Here is a 26287-nt window from a genome sequence, read left to right as displayed (position 1 = left end):
CTGTGGCCTCCAGTATATTGGGCGGACCAAGAGGGCACTTCGTGTCAGAGTGAACGAACATATTGGCAACATCAGACGGGGGTTCGACAAACACCCTGTGTCCAGACATTACGACCAGACACACAAGAGAGACCCATCAGGTACCCTATTCGTCGGCTTAGACAAATATAGGCCCCACTGGAGGGGAGGGTCCTTGGTTAGGGAGATATCCAAGCTTGAAATGGCCTGGATCCATAAATTAAAAACATATGTTCCGTTTGGCCTTAATGTGGACACCGATGTAAATGCCTTTATTAATAACTCTTGAGGTAACCTGTTTGATATAACGCTTCTCCACCACGTTTTTACTGTATTAGTTACTGTAAAAAACTACTCTATTGTATTTTTTCTTGCTGTTTATTTTGGTATATATCACTGTAGAGCATATTCCTGTGTGGTAGGCCTGGTTTTGGGTCTGGCGGCCCTCTAGGTCACGTTTTAGTGTATCCCTCGACATTCGCTTTGGGGTGTTCTGAACAACCCCTGGGGAATATGCGAGACAGCAAGGTATTTGAAATACAAGTCTACAGTAATCCCATTTCTCAATTGAATTTGATGGCTACATAAACACATCGGGTAAACGCATAATGTTTGATGTATCTCTATACCTATTTGCCTATACTTAATTGAATTTGATGGCTGTATGAATACATCGAAACGTAGAATTTTTGATGTATTTTTATTCCTATTTGTGATAATTTATTCCATTTTTTATATTTTTTTATTATTCTTTTTATCTTATTGATTTTCCATCTTATTTTACCCCCTCTTGGCGATCTACACTATACCCTGTTTCGGGGTATAGGAAGGGCACCTTAAAATGAGGGTATTTGCCACGCCACTCTGCCGATAGGGTTAATACCTGGAAGCGAGGCTTTGGCTTATAATCATATGACGTTCGTATGGAAACGAGGTATGGTCCGCAACCATAGGACGTCCGCTGCGGATACGCACATCTGACGTTCGTGATTGATAGTGAGGCTTGGCCTATGTTTTTTTTTTTTGATTCTTAATGTTTATGTGACATCTAAGATGGCCGCTGACCCAAAGTGAGGCTTGGTTAAATCTATGGTTATAAAAGGGGTGACGTCGCACGCCGCCCGTGCCCCTGGACGACGTAAATTATTACGAAACGCGTAGGGCGGTGCGAACGTGTCGACGTCACCCCAGTCGTGTTCGTTTCTGTGGACCAGGAAGGACGGGTTGGTCTTTGCGTTGGCGTGTATCCGGCCGGTGCACGCCTTTGTTTGGAACCTGTTTTTAAAGTCTTTTACGTAAGTGTTTACGTTCGTTTTTAAGAAATTAAAGTCATTTGGTTTTACACTATCTGGAGCCTATGTTTTTCCTTATGTGATACCACGTCGAGTCGGGAGTGAGTAACAGCCATAACCCTATCGCGTGGAAGATTCGTGATCACCTGAGGAGGAAGCGTTATCCGGATATCCTTTGACTGCTGCTGCTTGTGGTGACCCTCTGTAACGGGGGGTCGCTTGGATCTGGTAAGGAGCTAATTCATTCATTCGGTGATGGGATAAGCATACCACATCTTTGGAGAAGATTTTCAATTTGTGTATCTGTAATTCAGCCGTTTGGAATCTTTCTTCACTGCCGTACCTCATTTGAAGTCTTGCTTTACTGGTGTTCGTTTACCATTTGGACATTTTATTATTATTATTTTTGATATAGGACTATATGGACATTATATAGGGTGTCTCTAAACACAAATTTATTTTTTGATAGCCCATTTATGCTTAATAGCAAATATTTTTTCATATCTTCACTTTTATGTTTTAGGGGTTCATACACAGAGTTTGATACACATATATTGTGTTTGGGGAATTCACATTATCGATACGTATTTATGGTTTGTTTTTGCATTTAATTGCATTTATCCGTATATGGTTTACACTACATTTTGGAGGTGGCCTTAGAGACATTAGGTACTAAGACCCACAGTGTGGGTCTGGCACTTCTATATACCCTAATCATATTGGGTATTCGTGGTTAGCGCAGTTCTTTTTCTTTTCTATTTCTGTTTGGTGTGTTTTTGGTGTACATTTGAATTGCAGCTTCCGTTTAACACTATTTGTTTTTCCCGTAGCGCAGTTTTATCCTTTTTTCCTTCTTGTATTTTGAAATACATGCTTACATTGCAAAGTGCATTTTTTATGTACCAAGTGGTTTTCATTATCTTTCTCAGCTGGGTACATTAAAATAAAGTTCAGTTCATTACTGCATTTTTTCCATTTCCTTTTAAATGGACCCAATAAAATGTGAATTAACCATGCTGCTCTCCATTTACTTATTCTAATCACAGATTTTCTTCCATTGCTAATGCCACTGTAGGTATTCCCAGAGCTTAGGGAATGGTGTGAAGCCCACAGTATGTGCCTTGTAGAATGTGACTTAAGATGGGGGATCCCTAAAGACACTCCCTCAGGAAACATATTTGCTACTTGCCTCGGTGAACTGGATCGATGCCACCAGGACACATTTGGAAAGCCACTAATGGTGGTACTTTTAGGTGAACGGTAAATAGTTTTTACTTGTTTTTTTTTCAACAAATTTGAAATTTGAATATCCTCAAACTACATCAAGGGGTTGATTTACTAAAGGCAAATAGACTGTGCACTTTGCAGTTGCGCCAAAGTTTAGTAAATGAGGTAAACCTTCACTTTGTAAAGAATACCCAATCACATGCAAGGAAAATGTAAAAAACAGCAGTAGTGATTGCACATGATTGACTGGTGGAAATCAACAGAGCTTCTGCTCATTTACTAAGTTTTGGGAGCAACTGCACTTTGTAAAGTGCAAAGACTATTTTCCTTTAGTAAATACCACCTACAGGTGTCTTATTAAACTGTTTCATAACTTGAGTATTATGGTATACATTATAGATCAACTGACAGCCCTCCATGCCTTTTGCGCTCTTGGTCTAATTTGAAGCTAAGGATGCCAGCACAACTCTTATTGAAAACAATGTTGAGCTCAGGGCCAGGACAAGGAGGGGGGTGGGGGCAGAAGGTGCATGTGCCCTGCTCTGTTCTCGGGTGCCTCATTGCAACATAACCTCTGTCAGAAGGAGCAGGGGCCTATATGGCTTCTGAATGGTGGATTCTGCACTCTGCAGCTGTTGAGCGCACTCCTCCACCTCAGTGCGGCACTGCTGGGGAGTGAGGGCAGATTGATTTTATTCCTGTCTCCCCTTATCATGTAACATATCAAATAACCCAATATGGACAGAAGGAGAAGCTGCCTTCACTCCCAGTGGGCCCTGCACTGAGAAGACGGTTTGAACTGAGTGAATACACAAGCACACAAGGTAGTTACACTGCATTTGTAAGGTCTCTTCCACAGAAAGATTTCAAAGTAGGCTGGGGTTTCAGATGTGCTCTTGAAGCTCTTTTGAAGAAGTACACAGAAACAGGGCAACATTAAGGGCTGTAGAGGCAGTGGTTGGTCAAATAAACCTATTTCAGCATATGAAAGACACATCATGCCTACTTCCCTTTGACATCAGAAGATGTCCAGCAGAGCCACCAGCACAAAACTGGTAGAAACCAGTGGGACCCAAGTACACTCATCTACTGTCCAGCAAGTCTGGCCAGAAGTGGTCTTCATGGAGGAATTGCAGCCAACAAGCCATACTTTCAACATGGAAGCAAAGCTAAGAAAACTCAACTATGCACAAAAACATAGAAATTGGGGTGCAGAAAAATGGCAGCAGGTGCTTTGGACTGATGAGTCAAAATTTGAAATATTTGGTTGTAGTAGGAGGCAGGTTGTTCGCCAAAGGCCTGGAGAGTGGTACAATAATGAGTGTCTGCAGGAAACAGTCAAGCGTGGTGGAGGTTCCTTGCAAGTTTGGGGCTGCATTTCTGCAAATTGGAGATCTGGTCAGGATCAATGGTGTATTCAATGCTTAGAAAGACAGGCACATTTTTAATTTATTCTGCAGCAGGACAATGAACCCAAACATACATCCAACGTCATTCAGAACTATCTTCAGTGTAAAGAAGAACAAGGAATCCTGCAAGTGATGGTTTGGCCCCCACAGAGCCCTGATCGCAACATCATTGAGTCTGTCTGGGATTACATGAAGAGACAGAAGGATTTAAAGAGGAAGTAAACCCTGATGGGTTTACTTCCTCTTTGTCTCCCTACAAAGGTAAAGCATAATGGGCTACTATGCATCGTATAGTAGCCCATTAGGTGTCACTTGCCTGACACAGGAGCCAGCGATGTCACCACTGTCCCCTGTAGCACGAACTGTCCATCTTCTTCCAGTTTTCGCTGCTCTGGTCACTCACAGTGCCGGAGCATCGATGATGTCACTCCCGCGGATGCGCATGGGAGCCGCCACTAACGGCATATCGCCGTTAGTAGTGGCATGCTCAGTGCGCCTGCATGCACCATAGACAGCGGTGCCTGTCTTTTTGCAAATATCTCCTAAACCGTGTAGGTTTAGGATATATTTCATGGACCTACAGGTAAGCCTTAATCTAGGCTTACCTGTAGGTCAAAGTGGTCTGTAAGGGTTTACAACCACTTTAAGGCAGCCTATATATATCCACAAAAGATCTGTGGTTAGTTCTCAAGATGTTTGGAACAACCTAACTGCCAAGTTCCTTCGAAAAACTGTGTGCAAGTGTACCTAGAAGAATTGATGCTGTTTGAAGGCAAAGGGTGATCACACCAAATATTCATCTGACTTGGATTTCTGTTCTGTTCGTTTACTGCCATTTTGTACATTGATAAAAATTAAATAAACTATTAACACTTCTACTTCTGAAAGCATTCTTAAATTTACAGCATTTTTTCACACTTGCCTAAAACTTTTGCACAGTAGTGTAGATGCAAAAGCATACATCCTCAGACTGATTACACCGACGCAGGGATATTTTTTTCCCCACTGACACTGATGCAGCGCCATTTTTCCTCTTAACAAAACCACCATTGCAGGGACAATTTTTCATTCCAGTGACACCACCAACGCAGAGACAGTTTTCTTTACAGTGACATCACCGATGCAGGGACATTTTTCCTTTCAAGGGAAGAAAGACACATGGGGAAATTTAAATTTGCCATCTTCACCCTGGCCAGTGGATGAGCTTTTCCTGGCACTGATTGTACTAGTTTTCTTCTTCCTTCCCAAGTTTCTTTACTTGTATGAAACATGTTGTAAATAATTTTTTTCTACAGTTTTGTCAATGAACATTTCTACTTCTCCTCTCTATTTTCAGGACATTAATAATACTGACTGCATTTCAATAATGGGCTATTGTTACACATATTACCAAGTTTACATTTTTGATATGTAACATCTGTTATTATTTATAATTTTCCAAGCAAAATAAACCTTTAAAAAATTATATATTTTTAAAGTTCTCCGAATACATATTGGTTTATTCATGGTCTGATATAGATGTGTAACCAATCATCTTCAGTTCTCTAATGCATAAGTGATCACAGATTTCACAATCTACACTGTTGTTAAGAGCAAAATTATGATTGCTATGTTATAACTGATTATATTTCCCTCACTTTTTGCCTATTTGATAGGTGTGGGACACAACAGGAAGTAGGAGGAAATCTCTCCAATCAAAACATAAACAATATTAAAACAATTCTTGTTCAGCAGAATGGGTGGAATAGGGAAGGGCAGGCATGTACTGGCCATAGGGACTATAGGGAGTTTCCTGGTGGGCCGATGGCTCAGTGGGCCGGTTTCAGTGACAGCCAGTGGCATCGCTGGGGGGGACTTTTGGGGCTATAGCCCCGAATCTGGGGCCCATAGCCCTGAGTCAGTCCAGGAGTCTTTCTGGTGACCCTAATGTAAGGGGGGGCTCTCTGTGGACCTGGATGTAAGGGGGGGCTCTGTGGGGACCCAGATGTAAGGGGTTGGCTCTCTAGGGACCCTGATATAAGGCGGATGATCTCTGGGGACTCTTTTTGGTGACCCTGATGTAAGAGGGGCTCTCTGGGGACCCTGATGTAAGGGGAAGGCTATATGGGGACCCTGATGTAAGTGGGGGGGGTTCTCTGGGGACCCAGATGTAAGGAGGGGCTCTCTGGGGACCCTGATGTAAGGGAGGCTCTCTAGGGGCTTTTTTGCGCAATTGCGTACAGTTTATATACTGTTTTTTGCGTGTTTGCAAAATTAAAGTGGGCTGGTCTGGATGAAGTCCAGGGCCAAATTTTTGTTCCAGTCCAGCCCTGGGGAAGGGTAATGCCGCGTACACACGATCGGACATTTTGACAACAAAATCCATAGGATTTTTTCCGAAGGATGTTGGCTCAAACTTGTCTTGCATACACACGGTCACACAATGTTGTTGGAAATTCCCAATGTCAAGAATGAGGTGACGTACGACGAGCCGAGAAAATTGAAGTTCAATAGCCAGTGCGGCTCTTCTGCTTGATTCCGAGCATGCGTAGAACTTTGTGCGTCGGAATTGTGTACACACAATCAGAATTTCTGACAATGGATTTTGTTGTTGGAAAATTTGAGATACAGATCTAAAATTTTGTGTGTCTGAAATTCCGATGGAAAATGTCAGATGGAGCCTACACAAGGTCAGAATTTACGACAAAAAGCTCCCATCGAACATTTTCCTTTGGAAAATCCGACTGTGTGTACGCTGCATTAGAATCTTTTTTAGGTCATCATTGCTGTTTGTTTCTCCAATTGGAAGATTTACCCTCATTTCCTGAGCAGATGATAGGTGTCAGAACAGGAAAAAATCCCCAGAGGGCACAATGAAAGTAACCACACAGTGGGTCTAACCATTTCATAGCCTATACATAGAAAAATGTAAAAAAAAAAGTTTTGTTTGGAGTTGAAATAAAATGTTAACTGTTTTTGTAGACTTTTTTCCCCTTTGCAACTTATGCCTCTTTTGCTTCAAGTTTACTGTTACTCATCCTCTCTACTTTCAGAGCTGGCTGGATACCACAAGCAGCTGAAGTTCCCCAAGAGATTGTTGAACAATATAACTGGATCAATGGTGTGTCTGTAACAGGAACAGAGATTCTACATGGTGCTTACAGGAACTTTAATCCTAATGCTGCTTTTTGCTTAAGAGATCCATCTTTTCTATCTCAGCTATTATTACAGGATCTTCCACGATATCAGGACAAGGGTCATCATGCTTTATTCATACAGTCACTCAAGGAACAAGTGTGTCATCGCTTTCCCAAAGAACAGATTCTAAAGTACAACTGCCAAGTGCTGGGCACGGATTGCACTGCTGGAATAGAGAAGGTAAAAAAGTATATATATATAATCAAAGATATATCCAAAAAGAAGGAACATATGAATGCATTATTAGGACTATTCTTTATTAATTATCAGTATTAACATCATAAAAAATACCACAAGCTATTTAGATGATGTGAAGGCAGGAGTACACATGTATTATACAATTTGACGAATACATCAAACTAAATAAGAGAGAGGAGAGAAGAGGTGAACTCAGGTCCCTTAAAGAGGCAAAGAGGTTGATTTACTAAAGGCAAAAAAACTTTACGCTCTGCAATTGCTACAGAGGTTAGTAAATTAGGAAAAGTTTCACTTTGCAAAGAGTACCCAATCACCTGCAAGAAAAAAAAAAAAAAAACAGCAGTTTGCTTGCACATGATTGGATAATGGAAGTCAGCAGAGCTTCTGCTCATTTACTAAGCTCTAGAGTAGACGTACTTGCAGAGTACAAATGCCCTTTGCAAAGGGCACGGCCTATTTGGCTTTAGTAAATCAACCCAACGTGATACTATGTACATTTATATAGATATGCAGTTGTAGCACCCTCTACCTTAGGTAGCTAGGTAGGAGCTATTGTAGTGTTTGTGTTTTTTTCTGCCAGTGCAGGTAAATTAAGGCAGGACTATTTGTCTTGATCTGGGGGTAGGGGAGTGGTTTTAGTGTAGCAGCAGGTGACTGACATGTGCCTTTAGTTCTTGGGTGCCTCCTCTGTTTCCAGGGTGAAGGTTCTGGAAAAGGGGCAGGACAGAGAGCTGGAGGCTGGAGTGACATGGGATGCATGTGGGAGCCATGACCAATCCCCAACTAGGATTGGCAGGGGGGGCAGGCCTCCTATATATACCCACGGTCAGTCTGCTGTGGGAGCAGTTGTCGGGTGGATGAACTGAATAATGGAGTGGTTAGACTGTCATGGTCTGAGGGAAACCCCTTTCTGGGGGGTGTACCTCAAGCCAGGAGCTTGGGAGCTGCGAGGGAGCCTCTCATTACAGTCATTGAGAGGTTCCTGTAACAGGGGCAGGAACGAGGACAGTTGGGAGCACGTCCAGGCAAGTCATTCAGGAGGGATCCATGCTGGGTTCGGTGAGTGAAAAGCACAGTGGAGTGCAGTGGAGTGGAGTTGGATGTGGAGCCAGAGGGAGAGACTGTGAGTTTGTTGTAAAGTCAAGTCGTTGCAGCCAGGAGGGCGGGCAGGATTTTTATCAGACGTGCTGGGATCAGTAGTCTACCAAGTGTCAGTTAGCACATTTATTCTTCTCATCTAAAATGGTTGCTACCACAAAAGGGACTGCAGGAGATGTTCAGAGGAAGAGACTGTCAGATCTAGACTCAACTACTTTTATTCTACTAAGAAGTATAGATGCAACTACTTTTATTCTACTAAGTAGTATTCATTATCTGGGAATCCCATGTCCCTTTTCCCCATCCAAGTTTAATCCCCTAATAAAAAACAACAAAAACAAGCAAGAGACTATTCATTGTCTGGGAAAGTGTGCCAAAATGGATGTCTGACCAGCAGGGTGAAATGTGTGAATGCTAGAACAGGCAGCGACCTCATGGGGCCATCGCTACACAGTAATTAACTTCTAGTTTTTTTTATGGTATCTAATAAATCAGTTAGCTGCTATGTCCTTTGGCGTTTTGCCCTGGAACTGAGTTTGATCAGAACCCCTCGTATATAGGCTTTGTGAGAAGCCCACAATGAGAACGGATTTCTGACTGAATGTTCATTGAGAGTGAAGAAGTCTCTCAGTTGGTTATGGATCTGGAGATTATTGGCTGGAACTGACATTAGGTGTCAGTTGCACCAATTATTGAAGGGCACGCTCTCTTCTTTTCCTCCTAAAGTTAGTGAGATGAGCGGATGGTCCAACCATGTTATTTTATGTATCTATCTAGTCTAGAGCATCTTGGAGTAGTTGTTTATCTCCTAGGAACAAGTCTATTCTGGAATAGGTTAAGAGAAGAAAGTATAGTGCTTTTCTGTTCAGTGTTGGCACCTCCATATATCATATCCATATATGGCATTTGTATGTAAAAAAGAGAGGAGATCAGAAGAACATGTTTTTTTCGGAGTTAGTCCTTTCACATCTATTGAGGCATCTGGGGCAAGGTTAAAAGCCCCACAGAGGATAACCCAGCCTTGTTTTAGTTTGGTCACCTTTGTCCACAGTTTCTTCAAAAAGGACAATTGGCCCGTATTTGGGGCGTAAAAACTTACTAACGTGTATACGATGTTGGCGATTTCGCAGATCAATATTATATATCTTCCGTTTGGGTCAGTTGAGATACTTAATAACTTGAATGCTACTGAATCTTTGATTGCTATTAGCACTCCTTTTGATTTGGTAGGAGCATTTGCTGTAAACAAGTGTGGAACGTTCTTATGGGACATATTTGGTGCTTGGGTTTGGCTGAAATTAGTTTCTTGGAGACATAGGACATTGCATTTGAGGGTGCGGGTGTACCTTTTCCCTGGGTAGCTAACCTCTAACGTTAAGGGCCAAGATTTGAAGGACATGTTGCTCCTGGTGGGAATTTTATGTTTAGAGACGTTGGAATGTAGGAGTCTCTCCGCCTAGAGAGATAGCCTATTTAGGTAGTCACAAGTATGTGGTGAGTGTCGTGTGGGTAACTTACTGTTTAGGCGTTTCAATCAATAGGGTCTGTAAGCTTGTTAGGCATCAGGACCTTTCGGACCGTGTCTTCTGTGTTGTGTATCTTGGAAGAAGCAAAACATTTAAATAAAAAGAGAACAAAAGATAACTAAGTGTTCAACAGATATTTTGCATAGGAAAGAACCAGTGGTTCTAGAGCAGAACAGTAAGAAGTTTCTCAATTAATTGGTGTAGTTAACAATCAAACTGATCTTAAGCGAGAAATCCAGGGCTGATTGGTTAGCTGGTCATGGCTGAAGTGATTCAGGTGATCATGTCGTCCGGAGGGTCCAATTCTTCCCAGTTGTCGTTGCGGTTATGGTGAATTTGACTTTGCTGACGTTGTTCCTGTGGTTCCAGGATATGCCATTGCCTGAGAAGTGAAAGACCTTCATCTAGCAAGCTGATAGTGAAGAAGTTGTTGTCTTTCGTAATTATTAGCTTTACTGGGTGGCCCCATTTATAAGGAATCTGGTGGTTGCGAAGAGGTTTAGTAATTACGGCCAGATTTTTCGCTGTTGCATTGTATAATTCAATAGTTCATCATAAAAAGCTAAATTGGAGCACTGCTTCAATAATTGCAATGTTAATTGGCAGACTCCAAGACTTCTATAGGCAGACAGCTATACAGGTGAAGACCTCCAGCCGGACACCACTTCTATATAGGTAGGACGCTGTCTCCTATGGCAACCGTCTTGTAAAAGTTACTAACTGTATATTTATCCAACTATTTGCAACTCGAACAGTTCTCCGCTTGCCCCGCAGTCACTCACTGGTTCTTCACTCAATGGGCACCCAGTCTCTCTAACTAGACTTCAGATCCAATAGCCACTGGATCCCCTGAGATCTTCCAACATTAACACTATGTATTTTCCTCAAGCGTCATCACCACTTCCCTGCTGGGTGCCTGGCTTGGCACTCATAGATACTCTTCAAGCTTCACCCCTGGGGGCACACTAGGTCCCTGGCTTGGCACTCACTGATGCTCCACAAGCGTCATCTCTGCTGTCCCCCTGGGTCCCTGACTTGGCACTTGCTGAAGTTTTCCCACTTCTTCGCCATCCCCATTGGCGAGAAATCTGCTCTGATACTGGCCTCAGCTTACTCACAGTGGTCTCCACTAACAAGGAGGATGGTCTCTTAGTGGCGACAGCTTCCCCTCTACCCCGACCATGACTGGTTCCCCCCCTGCCAGTGGAACCGTTACTTCTGGTTGGACTACAAGCCCACAGTCCCAACCCTATGCTGCTCTCTTGCTTCTGGGTAGGCCCTCAGACAGCCTAGCAGCCAGATGTCCCTGGGATAGGCCTTAAGTTTCTGGCCTAGCAGCCCAGGGCAATATGACACATGTCCACCCAGACAGCCATCCAGGTGGCACAGAACCCCGATCACCTGACTCCACCCAAATAGACAGGCTCTTCCAGCAGGCCAAGGGACCCAAGAAAATCTCTGCCCATTGGCTGAGATACCCTATTCACTCATAATCTGTCATTGCTGTGCCCTGGTCTTATCCAATGTGACCAGCTACCAGGCCACCAAGTGACAGCGGAGAGAAGTGCAGCAATTCCAGAATTAGGGGGAAATCAATTGATCTCCTAACAATCAGCCAAGGCAACCAAATTTAATAGCAACCCTGCCTAAACATCAGGGTGCTACATAGGTTAAGCCAAATTCTTTATTCTATTATTCAAACTTTTCTGCATCTTCATCATCACATCAATGTACCCTGTAGGTAAATTTTGTTTTTCTCAGCACTACAGAGTTCTGTTATCATTTATAACAAATGCATGATAAAGTTGTTGCTTCTAGCTATATTGTTGCTACCAGAAACAGACATTATGGGGGAGATTTACTAAAACTGGTACACATAGAGCCTGGTGCAGCTGTGCATAGTAACCAATCCGCTTCTAACTTTAAAACAGTTCTATCAGTTTTTTACGTAATTGCACATACTTTAATTGGAAGGAGTCTATTTCATTTTATAACATTTTCTTGGTGAATTATATGAATTATAGTGTAAAGAGTGTGTGTGATGGGAGCACTGATGATTAATAAAGAATAGTTACCTGTGTGCCTAAACATGTTTCTTTTTTTGTGGCTCTATTCTGTAACATATTTAGATATAGTGCACTATTTTCAATGGAAACAGGATTTTATTATTTTTTAAATCAAGTGGAAGAAAACAAATATGTTCTAAAATGCCTCTACCACATTGTATAGAAATTGCACTAATATTTTAATAAGTATAATAAAACTAAAAAATATTAACATATTAACCTCCCTGGCGGTATGATTCAGTCTGGAATTAGGTGCTGAAAGCGGTACAATTATTTTGCACGGAAATCTGGCTTTTATTTTGTAGTCCTGTAATTCTTAGGAATAACGCTCTTAAATCTGTTCAAACCAGAGTCTAGCAGACATCCCGGGTATGATAAAGTTTATAATATAATAAAGAATAATAAAAATGATTCAATAATGTAATCAAATCCAAAAACACTGAAAAATTGACACTTTTTGGTTGCTATGGACAATCTCCAAATTCCAGGCAGTAAAAAACAGTATTTATAATATAAAAGTGCATGCAGGGCACTGCACAGACCACTAGGGACAAAGGGGGTGTGTATTTTTTAATACAGCACTGTAATCTGTAAGATTACAGTGCTGTGTGTGTTTTGTGTGTTTTTACTTTTTTGAATTTGCCGCCGTTCTCCGCTCCCGTGCGCCGTAACGCCGCAGGGAACGGAGCTCGGTGGCATTCGGCACTGAGAATCGAGCGGAGGACGGCTCGATCACACAGCGCGGAGGACATCGCTGGATCCAGGGGACAAGGTGAGCAACTCTCCCTGTGTCCTCCCCTGCATCGAGCGAAGCCATCCCGAGTCTGGCTCGGGGTTACCGCTCCTATCAGTATATTCCTACCCCGAGCCAGACTCGGGATTACCGCTAGGGGGGTTAAACATTTTAATACTAAAATTGATATACAGAGACCAAAATCTTCCATAGATCACACTGATTCAGTTCATAATAGATCCAACCTGTACTGGTTTAGAACATTATCCAGTCATTGGGGTATCTGCCCAATTGACAGATCTGCTTGCACTAGATGTCATGATTACAAATTAGTTCTGTTTGTTAAAATCATCGTAATTATTTTCCCTTAAAGAAAGCCTGTTATCAAAAAGTGCCCTCCCTATATAACCCCGCCCACTACTGGGAGTACCTCAGTTTTTTCGCCAGTGTCTAAGGTGTTGGTCACAACTAAAGATGTGCTGTGCTGAGCTCCTCTGGAACAATCCTTGCTGGGGCTAGCCATGCTGTCCGGATCCATTCAAAGTGTCTCTTTTTGCCAAATTGAATGGTACCTGGGCCTCGTATCCAAAGAAATTAGGTTTTGCCTGTAAATGCTTCTCTTTTTAGAGAGCTGGACCCCCGGGATTCAGTACTTTTTGATAGTAAGACCATAAAGTTTTACTGGCGGAGGTGCTGTTACAGGTCCAGGATAGTGGGTTTCCTGAGGATTCCCAGCTCCTGAAGGTTTAACGGAACCCACCGTGAAGGGTGAAGATTGGGGTTTACCACAGAAAACCCTGCGGTGGGAAAGGTAAGTGGAGTTTTCTAAGACATTTTTAGAATTTTCTTATGAACGTCTCCTTTAAAGCGGTAGTAAACCCGCTATTTTTTTTTTTTTTTAACACCTACAAAGCAAAAGGCATAATGAGCTAGTATGCACCGCATACTAGCTCATTATGAAATACTTACCTTAGAACGAGGCCCCGTATCGCGTCTCCGGCGCTGTGAGTGGCCCGAGCCGCATTATCGTCACTCCCGCGCAGGCTGAGAATCCCCTGTGCGCATGCGCCGCTGCAGTCAGCGGCTCATACCGAGGGGAATATCTCCTAAACCGTACAGGTTTAGGAGAGATTTTTTTTACCTACAGGTAAGCCTTATTATAGGCTTTCCTGTAGGTAAAAGTAAAAAAAATTAGTATACAACCACTTTAAGATCAGTAAATGTTGTCATGCCTATGTGTCACCACTGGGGGCTGTATTGAGCACTCACTGCCTCACGCTGAGAGAACATGCTGTGTCAGGGAGCTGAGATGCTTCTTCCTCCAGGCAGACAGAGGACCTCCAGTAAGCTTGAGGGGAGGTTCTTCTTCCCACCTATCTCCCCCTGTGCTGTCAGTCTCTCTCTCTTCATAGGGGAAGAAGTGCTCTAAGTTTTTCTTTTGAAAAAAAAAAAAAGAGAAGAAAACTAGCGCGATCAGCGCGCTGCTCGGTGGCTTACAGACCCCCCCCCCCGCGCTGCTCCTTCACGTAGGTCCCAGAGGACCTGTAGTCCACCGCTCACGTGGGAAAAAGTTTTCCTTTAAAAGGAAAAGGGGCATAGCTGTAGGCAACGTGGGGGGCAGGAATTAGCGGCGTCGGCGTCCTCCAACTCCCAACACGAGGAGGCAAGGTTTTAAAAGCACCTTTGTGTTGCTGCAGGCTGTGGAGGGACACAAGAGCAAAAGGTGGCGTTAAGGGGTTTGTTGACACAGGCATTTCCTTTGACACATTTTTACTGCTGCATCAGGCTGGGCATTAACAGCAGCAACTGTGCTGGACTATAAGCAGTATATGCATTCTTTCTGGTAGTACCTCTGCTTTGTGCATCGGGCTATGAGTGGAAGGGGAACAAGAAAAACCTCAAAGGGTTCTAGAGGGTCTGCTGTTTCACGACAGCCTAGATCCATCTCTAAGAAGATAAGATGGCATCCTCCTCTTAAAGTGAGTTAAAAATCCTGTTTTTGAAGCCCCATCAACCCATTGCTTTAAAGACAGGAACAGACACCTTAAAGTATGCAACATTTGTGTTATGGATAAAAACAAAATAACAGGCCCCCTTTAATCTGATGTGTGTTTATATGCAGGTGAGATTGGGCATTTATGATGAATTCTCATCCTGGATCCTGCAGTTTCTAAAGACAAGAATTCTTCAGACTTTCTCAGAACATATTAACACACGGGAAGAGCAGCTTTCTTGGTATGTACACCCATAGCAACAACCCTGTAAGCCGCTGCCAAGTATTTGGTGACTGCTTGGTAATCCTGCTTTTGTAGCACACTACATAGACCATCTATTCATACTATAATAACAAACACCTGGTTTCAGGCTGGATGAATTGGCACATGTAATTTGGAAGTGAAAGCATTGCAGAAAATGTTGAGTGCATTATTTCAGAGGTGATGATCCTGGCAGTGCCATCTAATGCCGCGTACACCCGATCAAACAATCCGGTGGAAAAGTCCATGTCCATGTTGATGAGGACAAGGGCCTCTTCCCGACAACCCTGGTAGTTGGTTGTCGGGGTCTGCGGGCGGGGGGCTTATCGGAATCCGGGAGCCCCCTTTAATAAGGGGGCCCCCGAATACCGGCCCACCACCCTATGTGAATGAATATGGGGTACAATGTACCCCTACCCATTCACCTGTGAAAAAAAGTAAAAATAAAACACAACACACAAGGGTTAAAATAGTTTATTGCACAGCTCCGGGGGTCTTCCCTCTTCGGGGGTCTTCTCACCTCCTTTGCTGGCCCCGGCTACCTGGAGACGCGCTCAAAATGAGCGGACCTTCCTCCGCGTGTGTGGGCGAGTCCGTTCATTTCAAAAGTATGGTGGATAGTCCGGCGGACTTAGTACACCATATTAGTCCGCTGAAAAAGTGCTGTGTGTGGGCAAGTAGCTCGTTCGGAAAGTCCGGCGGACAGTCCGGCGGGAAGTCCGTCAGACTAAGTCCGCTGGATAGTTGGCTATGTGTGTACGAGGCATAACTTTTACCATCAAATTTCCATACAATCTCACACAGCTGAAGTGCATTATGAGCATATAACCATTATCATTGAACTTCCCACAATATAGTGTGATAGAATTATTGGAGTTGGGTTTTAAAGTTTCATGTTCATGGTTTTTGTTTTCTTCTGGCTGTTGACTTATCTCCCTTTTGGTATCGCCTTTCTCCTCATTTCTGTTTTGGTTCACAAAGTATACTTGCTTGGGAGATAATCCAAAACTTTGGAGTTGATTTACTAATGGCAAATAGAATGTGCAATGTACAAGTGCAGTTGCACTCTGCAATTGTAGTTGCTCCGGAGTTTAGTCCAGGAAGTGAAGCTTCACTTTGCAAAGAACATACAATTACATGCAAGGAACTTTTTTTTTTTAAAACAGAATTTTTTGCTTGCTTATGATTGAATGATGGAAGTCAGTAGAGCTTCCCCTCATTTACTAACTGTGCATGGAAGCCAAATTTTTCCAGCCCCCCTTCACACCACAACCCCCTTTTATAGTGTCCACAGCCCCCTCTTTACTGCACAGTTCCCCCTTTACAGCAGTCCCCCAGTGTCCTCAGTTCCCTTTAACATCACAGCCCCACTTTATATTACAGTGCCCCTTTACAGTTCAGTCCATTTACATTAATGTAACAGGAGTTGCACTGTAAAGGGGCATGGTGATATAATGGGGGCTGCACTGTAAAGGGGCACTGTGATGTAACCGGGACTGCACAGTAAAGGGGGACTGCACTGTAAAAGGGGTACTGTGATATAAAGGGGACTCCACTGTAAAGGGCACTGTATTGATTGCAGTGTCCCTTTACAGTGCAGTCCCCTTTATATCACAGTATTCCCTGCAATCACATCCCACCTGTCATAGTGCCCCTTGCAGTCATGCCCCCCTCCCCCTTTTTCTCTCTCACTGTCCCATCACAATGCCCTATTTCAGTCTCTTCCTCCCCTGCACAATCCTACCTGTGGCAGGGTAGAGGCAGTTTTTAGTCATGTGTCTTCACCCTGGTCTCCCATCGCTGCGGATGTCAACCTGTCAGCAAAGCATGGGGAGGAAGGAGTTGCAAATCTGAATGGAGGGCGGGAGCTGGCAAAACTTATAATGTTAACAAATGGATGATTAACAGTACTGGTCCGCCTGGGGGTTGGTGACTCCTGCTTTAGTAAATGACAGTATACCCATTGGGGGTTATGTACTAAAGGCAACTCCACTTTGCACTGCAAGTGCACTTGGAAATAAAGTCACTGTAGATCTGAGGGGGACATGCAAGGAAAATAAACAGCATTTTAGCTTGCACATGATTGTATGATAAAATCAGCAGAGATTCCACTCATTTCAGATCTACCCCTTAGATTTAGAGCGACTACATTTCAAGTGCATTTTCAGTGCAAAGTGGATTTGGCTTTCGTAAATAACCCCCATTGTGTATGTGTCTCCCATTGTTGGAGGATGTATTGCCTGTCACTCATAGGCTTTCATCATGGTGTAAGGTTGAATACCTGCTTAACCTTTTCTCATCACTCTTTTTATAATGGCTGTGTTTACTGCATTTCATTATACAATCCTAACATCAAAATAAAATATTTTTCAAAAAATAAAAAAGAACAAAATTAGGGCTTACTAAACAATCCTAAAAGAATCAAGATCTACACATGACTTTGGAATGTTTAAATAACACATAATTTATAAAATAAAGTCTTTTAGCATTGATGATATTTTAAGTACCTGCATAGAAAACTGGTTGCAAAGCATGTCCAGAGAATGGTGATTAACCACTTCAGCTTCGGAAGAATATACCCCCTTCCTGACCAGAGCACTTTTTTCGATTCGGCACTGTGTCATTTTAACTGACAATTGCACGGTCGTTCGAACGTGGCTCCCAAACAAAATTGACGTCCTTCTTTTCCCGCAAATAGAGATTTCTTTTGGTGGTATTTGATGACCTCTGCGATTTTTATTTTTTGCGCTCTAAAAGAAAAAATAGCGACAATTTTGAAAAAAACGCATTATTTTTTACTTTTTGATATAATAAATATCCCTCAAAAATATATTTAAAAAAAACATTTTTTTCCCCTCAGTTTAGGCCGATATGTATTCTTCTACATATTCTTGGTAAAAAAAATCGCAAGCGTTTCTTGATTGGTTTGCGCAAAAGTTATAGTGTCTACAAAATAGGGGATAGTTTTATGGCATTTTTATTGATCATTTTTTTTTTTTTTACTAGCAATGGTGGTGATCAGCGATTTTTAGCATGACTGCAACATTATGGTGGAAACATCGGACAATTTTGACACATTTTTGGGACCATTGGCATTAATACAGCGATCAATGCTAAAAAATTGCATTGATTACTGTAAAAATGTCACCGGCAGTGTAGGGGTTAACCACTAGGTTGCACTGTAGGGGTTAAGTGTGTCCTAGGGAGTGATTCTAACTGTGGGGGGGGGGAAGGGGGCTTTGTGTGACTCCTCACTGATCATGTTCCCAATTACAGGGAGTGCTGATCAATGACAGTGTCATTAGGCAGAACGAGGAGATGCTTGTTTACATTAGCATCTCCCTGTTCTTCCTCACCGTGAGACGTTCGTGGGTATGCGCGCTGACATTGAGTCCATGGAACCTGCTATCACGGTCATGGAGCCCGCAAGCCGCCTCTTAAAGGGCAATGGACAGGTACTTTAATCTGCCTGTACGTGCCCTTCTGCCTCAGTATTTCTGCGTGAGGCGGTCGGGAAGCGGTTAATGGCATATTTTGTGAATGGCCTAGAGTTATGGGCAGTATGCCTTCTGGGCTCCTTTCTGGGACCAAATCTGTTTAATCTTTTCATAAACGATATAGAGGTTGGAATAAATAGTTAAATCTCAATTTTGCTGATGATAAAAAGCTAAGCAGGGCAATAACTTCACAACAAGTACATTTACTCAAGAGATAAAATAATATAAATAATTCTGCCACTCTACAAATCTTTGGATCGGCCACATCTTGAGTCAGACAGTTTTGGCCACCGTTCCTCAGGAAGGATGTGCTTGAACTGGAGAGAGTCCATACACGGGCAGGAAAACTAAAAAAAGGGGCTGGAGGTCCTTGTTTTCTTTTAAGTTTGGCATGTAAGCTACGCAGCAGACCCCGGGTGGCCTCTCGGTTTCCAGCACGGATAACTGACTTTTGGTGTCTTCCGTCCTGCTGTGCACCCTGGGTCGGTTGGTCTGATCCCGCTGTATTTCCCGGTACTGTACTTTTCTGCACTGCCCACTTACAATGGGCCTCCTGTGTTTTGGAAGCCATGTTACTATTGCTGTATGCCTGCACTACTACTTTTGTTATGCGACCACGAAACCTTAATAAATTGTTATTTGAAAAAAAAAAGGGGCTGGAGAACAACCACAAGCATTAGTTAAAATAAAGCAAAGTTATTCTCCCTGGAGAAGAGATGATTAAGAAGGAATTTGATCTCAATATACAACTCTTTAAATTAAATGGTGACTTTATTGAGCAGAAACTATTTACCCAACGTCTCTAAAGAAAGGCCACAAAAAGAAGTTGGATGAGTAGTGGTTCTATCTTAAACTGTGTAATGGGATCTTTACTGTTAAGATCGGAAGGATGTGGAACTCCCTTCACAGTTGGTGGTGTGAGCTTGAAGTGTAGATAAATTCAAAATACCTTAAATATATTTCTTAGCAGACACAATGTACTGGGATATGGAAAATGAAAGTCTCTGACATACACCACAGACACTCAGGTTGAACTGGATGCATTAGTGTCCATTTATTCAACCTTACCAACTTTGTAACTACTGTAAGTTTTATTAAAGTCAAAGAAATGTATTTACATTTATTATGAGACATTTGTGTCATGTGTACCTCAGCATACTTAATCATAAAGTAACATTATTATCAGGGTCATTTGATTAAATAGTTACATCAACCAATTAGCGATTATTATTATTATTATTATTATTATACAGTATTTGTATGATGCCAACAGTTTACTCTTAAATACTCATTTTAAAGATAGATAGCAATAGTGACTTTTAGCCTTTGTGGTCTGTTATTATAAGCCCTTATGAGTGGGAAATATTATGTGTGAATTACATTTTATATGTATTTGCAGGCAGCAGACAGAGTTGGCACAGCACCAACTATTCCTTCAGCAGAAGCATCAGTTCTTCTTGGGCCGGGAGTTGGAGCTACAAAACATCCTGGACTTTCTTTACATGGATCCAGCTAGTGCTCCGAATCCAAGCACAAATAAAAATTCTAGTACTGCTCTCTACTGGATTATATCACAGCCTGGCATGGGCAAATCTTCTCTTCTAGCTGCGTGTATTGATAAAATACTGCAGGTGAGCTGCTGTGAAACCTTCTGTGTCTGTAAACTATATTCAAAATTATGTATGCTACCTTAATACCATAGGTTTTTAATTTGCTACATTGTGCTTGTTCACACAGAGCCCCAACAACAATGTGTTTTACCATTTTGTTGGCTGCTGTCCTTCTTCCGTTCAGCTTTCCAACCTAGTGAGACGTCTGTGTTGTTACCTTTTGCCAAATGGACCAGGTATGTTGTTTCAATACAGTTCAGTGTTGCATTTCAGGAGTTGCCAAGCACAAACACCCGAAGGGAAAATGGTGCCATTGTAAAAGCGGGCTAAATGTTTCCACACATCACTATCTACAGTATAATATGTAGCTCTAAATTTTTTGTAATCTCCAATGGTTATCTGAAAACATGCTTAGCACTTGCAACATTTGTTTTGAATCACATTAATCCTTAAAAACCCTAAAACCCAACCAAACTTTTAAATTAAATCCACTAAATATATTCCAGGTACATCAAAACAAAAAGGCGTGGAACTTCTGTATCTACGTGGAGCTTGCATGTCATCCTTGTGCATGTGTGGGTTTTCTCATGGTACTCTAGTTTCCTCCCACACTCTAAAGACACAATGGTAGGTTAATTGGCTCCTATCTATAAAATTGGCCCTAGTATAATATTCTACTGAGTGTGACCAAGATGATAACCTGGGAGGAAACGTGCAATAGAAATGAGAAAAGTCTGTCACTTGCCAGCATGCCACAAAGAAGGACCCTTGCTCTATGTGTGAAAATAGTGGCCTCTCTGCAGAGGTCCAGCACACCCTCGGCTGATTCAAATATAACATTTTCCAATGGGAACTAAGTGTGAGCTTTGTTGATTGCAGAATATATAGACTCAGAGAGGTTTGATGGACCTCTACAGAAACTCACTACTTACCGACAGAGAGAAAATGTTTTTTTTTTGCAGCTTGCTGGAAGAGGACAGGTTCTTCTATTCAGACTGAGGCTGCTTTAGAAAGAAAAATTAACTGTAAGACTTTTTAATTTTTTTATGTACTTGGGATGTGTTTAACTGATTTAAACAGAAGATTTAGTTGGGCTTTAACATGGTTATGTTTACTTAAGAAAAATATCCTAGTATGTGTTTTATGTAATAATGCAGCCTTTCTCAACCTGTATAACATGGAAGAACCCTTGCTAATATTTACAGCAGTTGCATCTCACAGTACATTGCTCTATATAACTAAATATAAATATAATATATATATATATATATATATATATATATATATATTTATATTATTTTCAGTAAATGTAATGAAAGGAAACAAGTGTCCCATCACAGTGGTGGTCTGTGGAAAAGTGTCCACTTTAACTGGTGGTGAGTGAAGAGCTCCCTTTGGTGGTCATTGGAGAAGGGTCCCTCTAGATTGGTGGTCAGAGTTAAAATGAGTAACTTACATTGGTGATGTTTGGGAGGGGACCCAATTATACTGATTGTCGTCTGGTAAAATGTCCCTTACATTGGTGGTCAGTAGAAAGACTGTTACCCCTTAAGAATAGCTTAAAATAGCTTGTCAGAGGTTACTTTTTTGAAAGGCAAATATTGCTAATTTCTCAAGGAACCCCTAGTAACCTCTGGAAGAATTCTAGAGTTCAACAGACCCCTGGTTGAGAAAGGCTGTAATAATGAATAATATAGTAGCACTGTGTTTTTTAATTTGGACTGTTTCAGAGCTCGAGGATGTTCTTCTCAAGCTTAAAGACTGCTGGAGAAATGAAGAAATTAAAGAAATCTTGGAACAGGCTCTGCAGTCTACTGTCAGACTGGCCAATTCCAATTCATATTTATTAATTGATGCTGTAAACCAGGTGACATAATTCTCTTTTATTCTTAAGCTATCCAAAAATGATAATATGCTGGTTAGGGCAATCAGATGCTGTCGTCCTTTATTCGCTGTGGATTCCATTGGTGGGACTTTCCCACTAGAATCTCACCCTGGTATGGACATCACAAAGACAAAGGTTGCTATTGCATTCCCCATGATGGGCTCCATTCAAAAAAGCTTAGGACATATGGTAGTTTGATTACCATATGTTATTTTTATGTTTTCACAATTAGAAATGCAATATAGGCATTGCCACACACATCGGATTAATTTACTGCACATCTTACATTACTAAACAAACCTTATTTTATAGGTACAGTATGTTGAGTAGAAGTCAATTTACAAATAATGAATTTGTTAAAGGGGTTGAGACACAACCAGGAAATCCTACTCTTGGATAGATAAGAAAACAACTTGTGATTCAGTTATGGTGAAATTGACAAGCCTTGTGCGATATTATCAATTACCAGAAAATGAAAGCTGTAGATTTGATAGCAGCCCTGGCTGTCTGAAGGATTTCTTTTCTAGATCCCATGTTTACTGCCTTCCTAATTGGCACTAAGATGGCTGAATTTAGAATTTATATCCTATCCTACAGCATACAAAAAAGAAATCATCTTGTGTCAAAGAATACATACAGTAGAATCAACATCTGTAACAGTGATATCCATTATAATGCTGAATTAACTTTGATTTCAAGTTATCCCACCCTTCTGATGTATCTGACCTCCTGTCCTGGTTGAGCACTGCAGGATTTTTACCTCAGCATTGCAAGTGTATCATCAGCTGCATACCAACAGCTACTGTCCACAGTGATCCCCCACCTTACTGTCTTTACCTGGACCTTCTTCCTATGGACACAGCTCAGGACCTGGCCATCATGTACCTGTCCCGCTATAGCAAGGTAAAGGCAGAGCTGTTTAGAAGTCATACATTTTAACACTAATTCTTGTAGCAAAGTAAGAGACATTTACAATGTGGATATACCCTTAAAATACATTTCTTTATCATTATCATTATGGCTGCTCTGTGTCCCATCATGTATGATAAAGAAATGTATTGTAGTTTACTTACAAGTAGTAGTAGAATACAGTCATCATGATACAAGATAAAATCCGCGGTTCTCAACGTGCTTGCATCGGCCAGCCTGACATGTTTCATCCAAAAGGACATCATCAGAGATGTGGCCTATTGACGCAAGCCCGCCCATATAAATACTGACCTGAATGATGTTCATCAGTAGGTAATCAAACAATCTGGCATCAACAACAAATGGAGGTATAATTGATGTGCAGAAGGAAACATCAGCTGCTATATTGCAAGGCAGCTGTGTCTCCAAACCAGGAAATGAACAACCAATGACAACTTCCGGGGTTTGGATCCCGCCCAGGCTAAGTTCTGACTATAGCTACTGCATTCTATAAGTAATGGTCTGATGATAAGGAAGGACGGGTAAGCGCTGCATTTTGGACTTTTATATTTATTGTTTGATGATCAACAAACTGTTCTGGCTGCTTTTATATTTTATTGCCATTATAGTTAGCACAGATACCCACCACCCTCTTTTTCCCACAATCTTATGGTAGTGTAAACTGTATTATAGCAGACCTTCACCAATGATCTTTTTGATTGTGCTGTACTGCAGCACTTTCTCCCTCCTCACCAAGGCAAGAATGATGTTGGACCCAACTACCTCCTGGAATGGCCACGTCACACATCTCAGAAGGCAGTGTTTTGCTGAAGGACACGTGCGCATCATGAGATTTTGAGCATGCACACATGTGCTGGGTTATTCAAGCGCATACACTCACGTCAAAGGTCTGATATAAGAAACGAGCAGCGTGTGTGTTCATGCACGTGTGTTAGTAGCCCCAATGCATACGCAGACGTGCCGTAGGTCTCTGCCAGTTCTTTGGCACATCTGTGCATGTGCGGGATATCCAAGGATGGTGGTGCAGAAAAGTAACTGGGGAGGACAATATTCCCCAGTTGACATTCCTCTTTTGTAAGGCAAAGATTTTATAGAAGTACAAAATAAAGATATAACACAATACATCAGTTAAACATTTTAATGTAGAAGAAATATAAAATAAAAATCTAAACCCATTGTAGTTTTTCTTTTTAGGTGGACAGGATTAGTGGAGTAAGGCAGTATAGTCATTACTGAAATTTTAGAGGGGTCAATTCTAAAGCTTTCTTTATTATATATTATGTAGACTCTTCTTAACTTTGCACAAGACTCATAAATACACATAATAAAGCAAATATAACTAGTGCAGAAGTACATTTGAATATACATATAAGTTCTATTTCGATTGCCGCATGTAGACATTAAGCTCGGAACAGCTTAATCAACTTCTTCAGAAATCCTCCTCAGCAAATCCTCTGTGGTTGTCCCTTGCCTGTGAGGAGCTGCGTGTGTTTGGTGTATTTGAGATGATAACCAAGAAAATTATTGGATTTCCTGACTCACTGCAAGGACTTTTGGAGAGCATCATTCAGAGACTGGTTCAGGAAGACCAAAGTAATCACGTTAAAAAGGTGTGTTTTGTTACAAGTTCCTTTTTTTAATGTTCAATTGCACAAAAGCACCCATTTCGTAAGCTTTCTTCTCAAATGTGAAGTAAGAGATTCTACATAACTGGAATACCTTTTAGCTAGTTTAGACTTAAAAGCAAGGCAAAATTGCAAATGGGACCCTATGCAGTGTAGGTGCCATAAATGACTTTCTTTTGAAAATGTACTTGTCTGGATTTGTGTGGTTTCAATACTTTCAGAGTCACTGACCCCAAACCAACAGCAAGTATAGACAGAATATCTGATCTGCATGTGGGTAGATTCAACGTCGTGCGGCGGTGATAACTTACACAGTCCAGGTTGTCAGAATGTTTAAACTATAAGTTTGTTTATCCATGATATTTTGAAGACAATTGATAACAAAAAAATTCAGTGTAAAATAATATCAGGTATATTTGGTGATAATACAAAATTTTATATACTTTCAAATATATATGAGGATACAAATGATAATCACATTTCTACCACAAGCTCTTATTACAAAATACCATATTTCAATACTTGAATGATAACTTGGTAAATTTAGACTTGGTAACTCTTAGCCCTTGTACACATGGTCGGACATTCTGACGAAAAATGTCCGATCGGACCGTGTTGTCGGATAATCCGACCATGTGTGGGCTACATCGGACTGTTTCCGTCGGAATATCCGACCGACAAAGTTTTAGAGCTGGGCTATAAAATTTTCCGACAACATGATCTGATCTGACTTTGTCCGATCATTTGTAGAGAATTCCGATTGGACAAAGTGCCAAGCATGCTCAGGTCAAATTCCTAGACCAAAGCTATTAGCTACTAGCCTGAAAGTAGTCCCGTCGTAACGAAATAACGTCATCACGTTACGAACGATCGGATTTTCCGACAACTGTGTCCGACCGTGTGTATGCAACACCAGTTTCGGACAAAATCTGACGGATTTTGTTGTCGGAATGTTCGACCGTGTGTACAAGGGCAAAGTGAAGACTTTGAAGTCAATTTTGTGAGATATAACAAGATATATATATCCCTTGGTTTAAAAGTTAAATGAATTCGTACTGCAGTTAGAATTCATTCCCTTCAAAACTGAACTACCAATATTGATTGGTTTAGTTAAGTATATGCTCAAACAACTTCAATTACCCAAAAGGTAAAAATTTAAAGATTAATACTTTACCATGGCTTAAGAAATCGGTTGTTTTGAAAATCAAGTTAGGTGTCCCACAGGACTTCTCCAACATTTCTACATCTCTGCGCTCTCTCCTTCTCCTCCCATCTTCAAAGATTCTTTCAGACCCCTTCAAGATTATTTTTCCTCTGCTATGAGTATACTCTTTTATCCCACCCAAAAAGTGTGTGTGTGTATCACTACCACGTAATTGATGATGTCAAACAATGGGTTGTTTCTATGGAACTATGACAACCTTGTCTGGGCAGCCATCTTGGACTCTTAATATGTTCACCACCAGGGGCAGAATAGGATAAGAATTGTATTGAAATTTATTTTTGTTTGTCCAAAATTAATCTTTATGTGACTTTTAATTTTAGGCTTGACAGAAAGCTATGAATTGTCTAAAGTTGACACATGCTAGCCAACATTTGTCCGTGGAAAATCCGACAACAATTGTCCGATAGAGCATACGCATATTTGGATTAACCGCCAATAGCCTGTCATCACACATTTCCCATCAGAAAGTCTGATCGTGTGTGCGAGGCATAAGAGCGACAACACCAAATTTAACAC

General features: G+C 41.5%; 1 protein-coding gene across 3 annotated transcripts in view; it reads left to right on the top strand.

The window, feature by feature from the left end:
* The window catches only part of LOC143940117 (telomerase protein component 1-like), a 51047-nt gene that overhangs the window by 18298 nt on the left and 6462 nt on the right, over positions 1–26287 (top strand). The window contains exons 1-9 of one of the 3 annotated variants that reach the window (XM_077461193.1): positions 1419–1538; positions 2386–2570; positions 6979–7303; positions 14867–14979; positions 19896–20127; positions 20234–20342; positions 21837–21973; positions 22691–22894; positions 24319–24531. In XM_077461193.1, coding sequence (XP_077317319.1) covers positions 2425–2570; positions 6979–7303; positions 14867–14979; positions 19896–20127; positions 20234–20342; positions 21837–21973; positions 22691–22894; positions 24319–24531 — 1479 coding nt within the window. In that variant the 5' untranslated portion in view covers positions 1419–1538; positions 2386–2424. Of the gene's footprint in view, positions 1–1418; positions 1539–2385; positions 2571–6978; positions 7304–14866; positions 14980–19895; positions 20128–20233; positions 20343–21836; positions 21974–22690; positions 22895–24318; positions 24532–26287 lie in introns of those variants that run through there. The other 2 variants (XM_077461191.1, XM_077461192.1) reach the window with 2 other exon arrangements.

The sequence above is a fragment of the Lithobates pipiens genome, unplaced genomic scaffold (genome assembly GCF_037356315.1).
Source record: "Lithobates pipiens isolate NorthernLeopardFrog02 unplaced genomic scaffold, aLitPip1_a1.2 Scaffold_3, whole genome shotgun sequence".
Taxonomy (NCBI): Eukaryota; Metazoa; Chordata; class Amphibia; order Anura; family Ranidae; genus Lithobates; species Lithobates pipiens.
The sequence above is the reverse complement of the archived record's forward strand: the minus strand, read 5'-3'. Positions and strand labels throughout refer to the sequence as shown.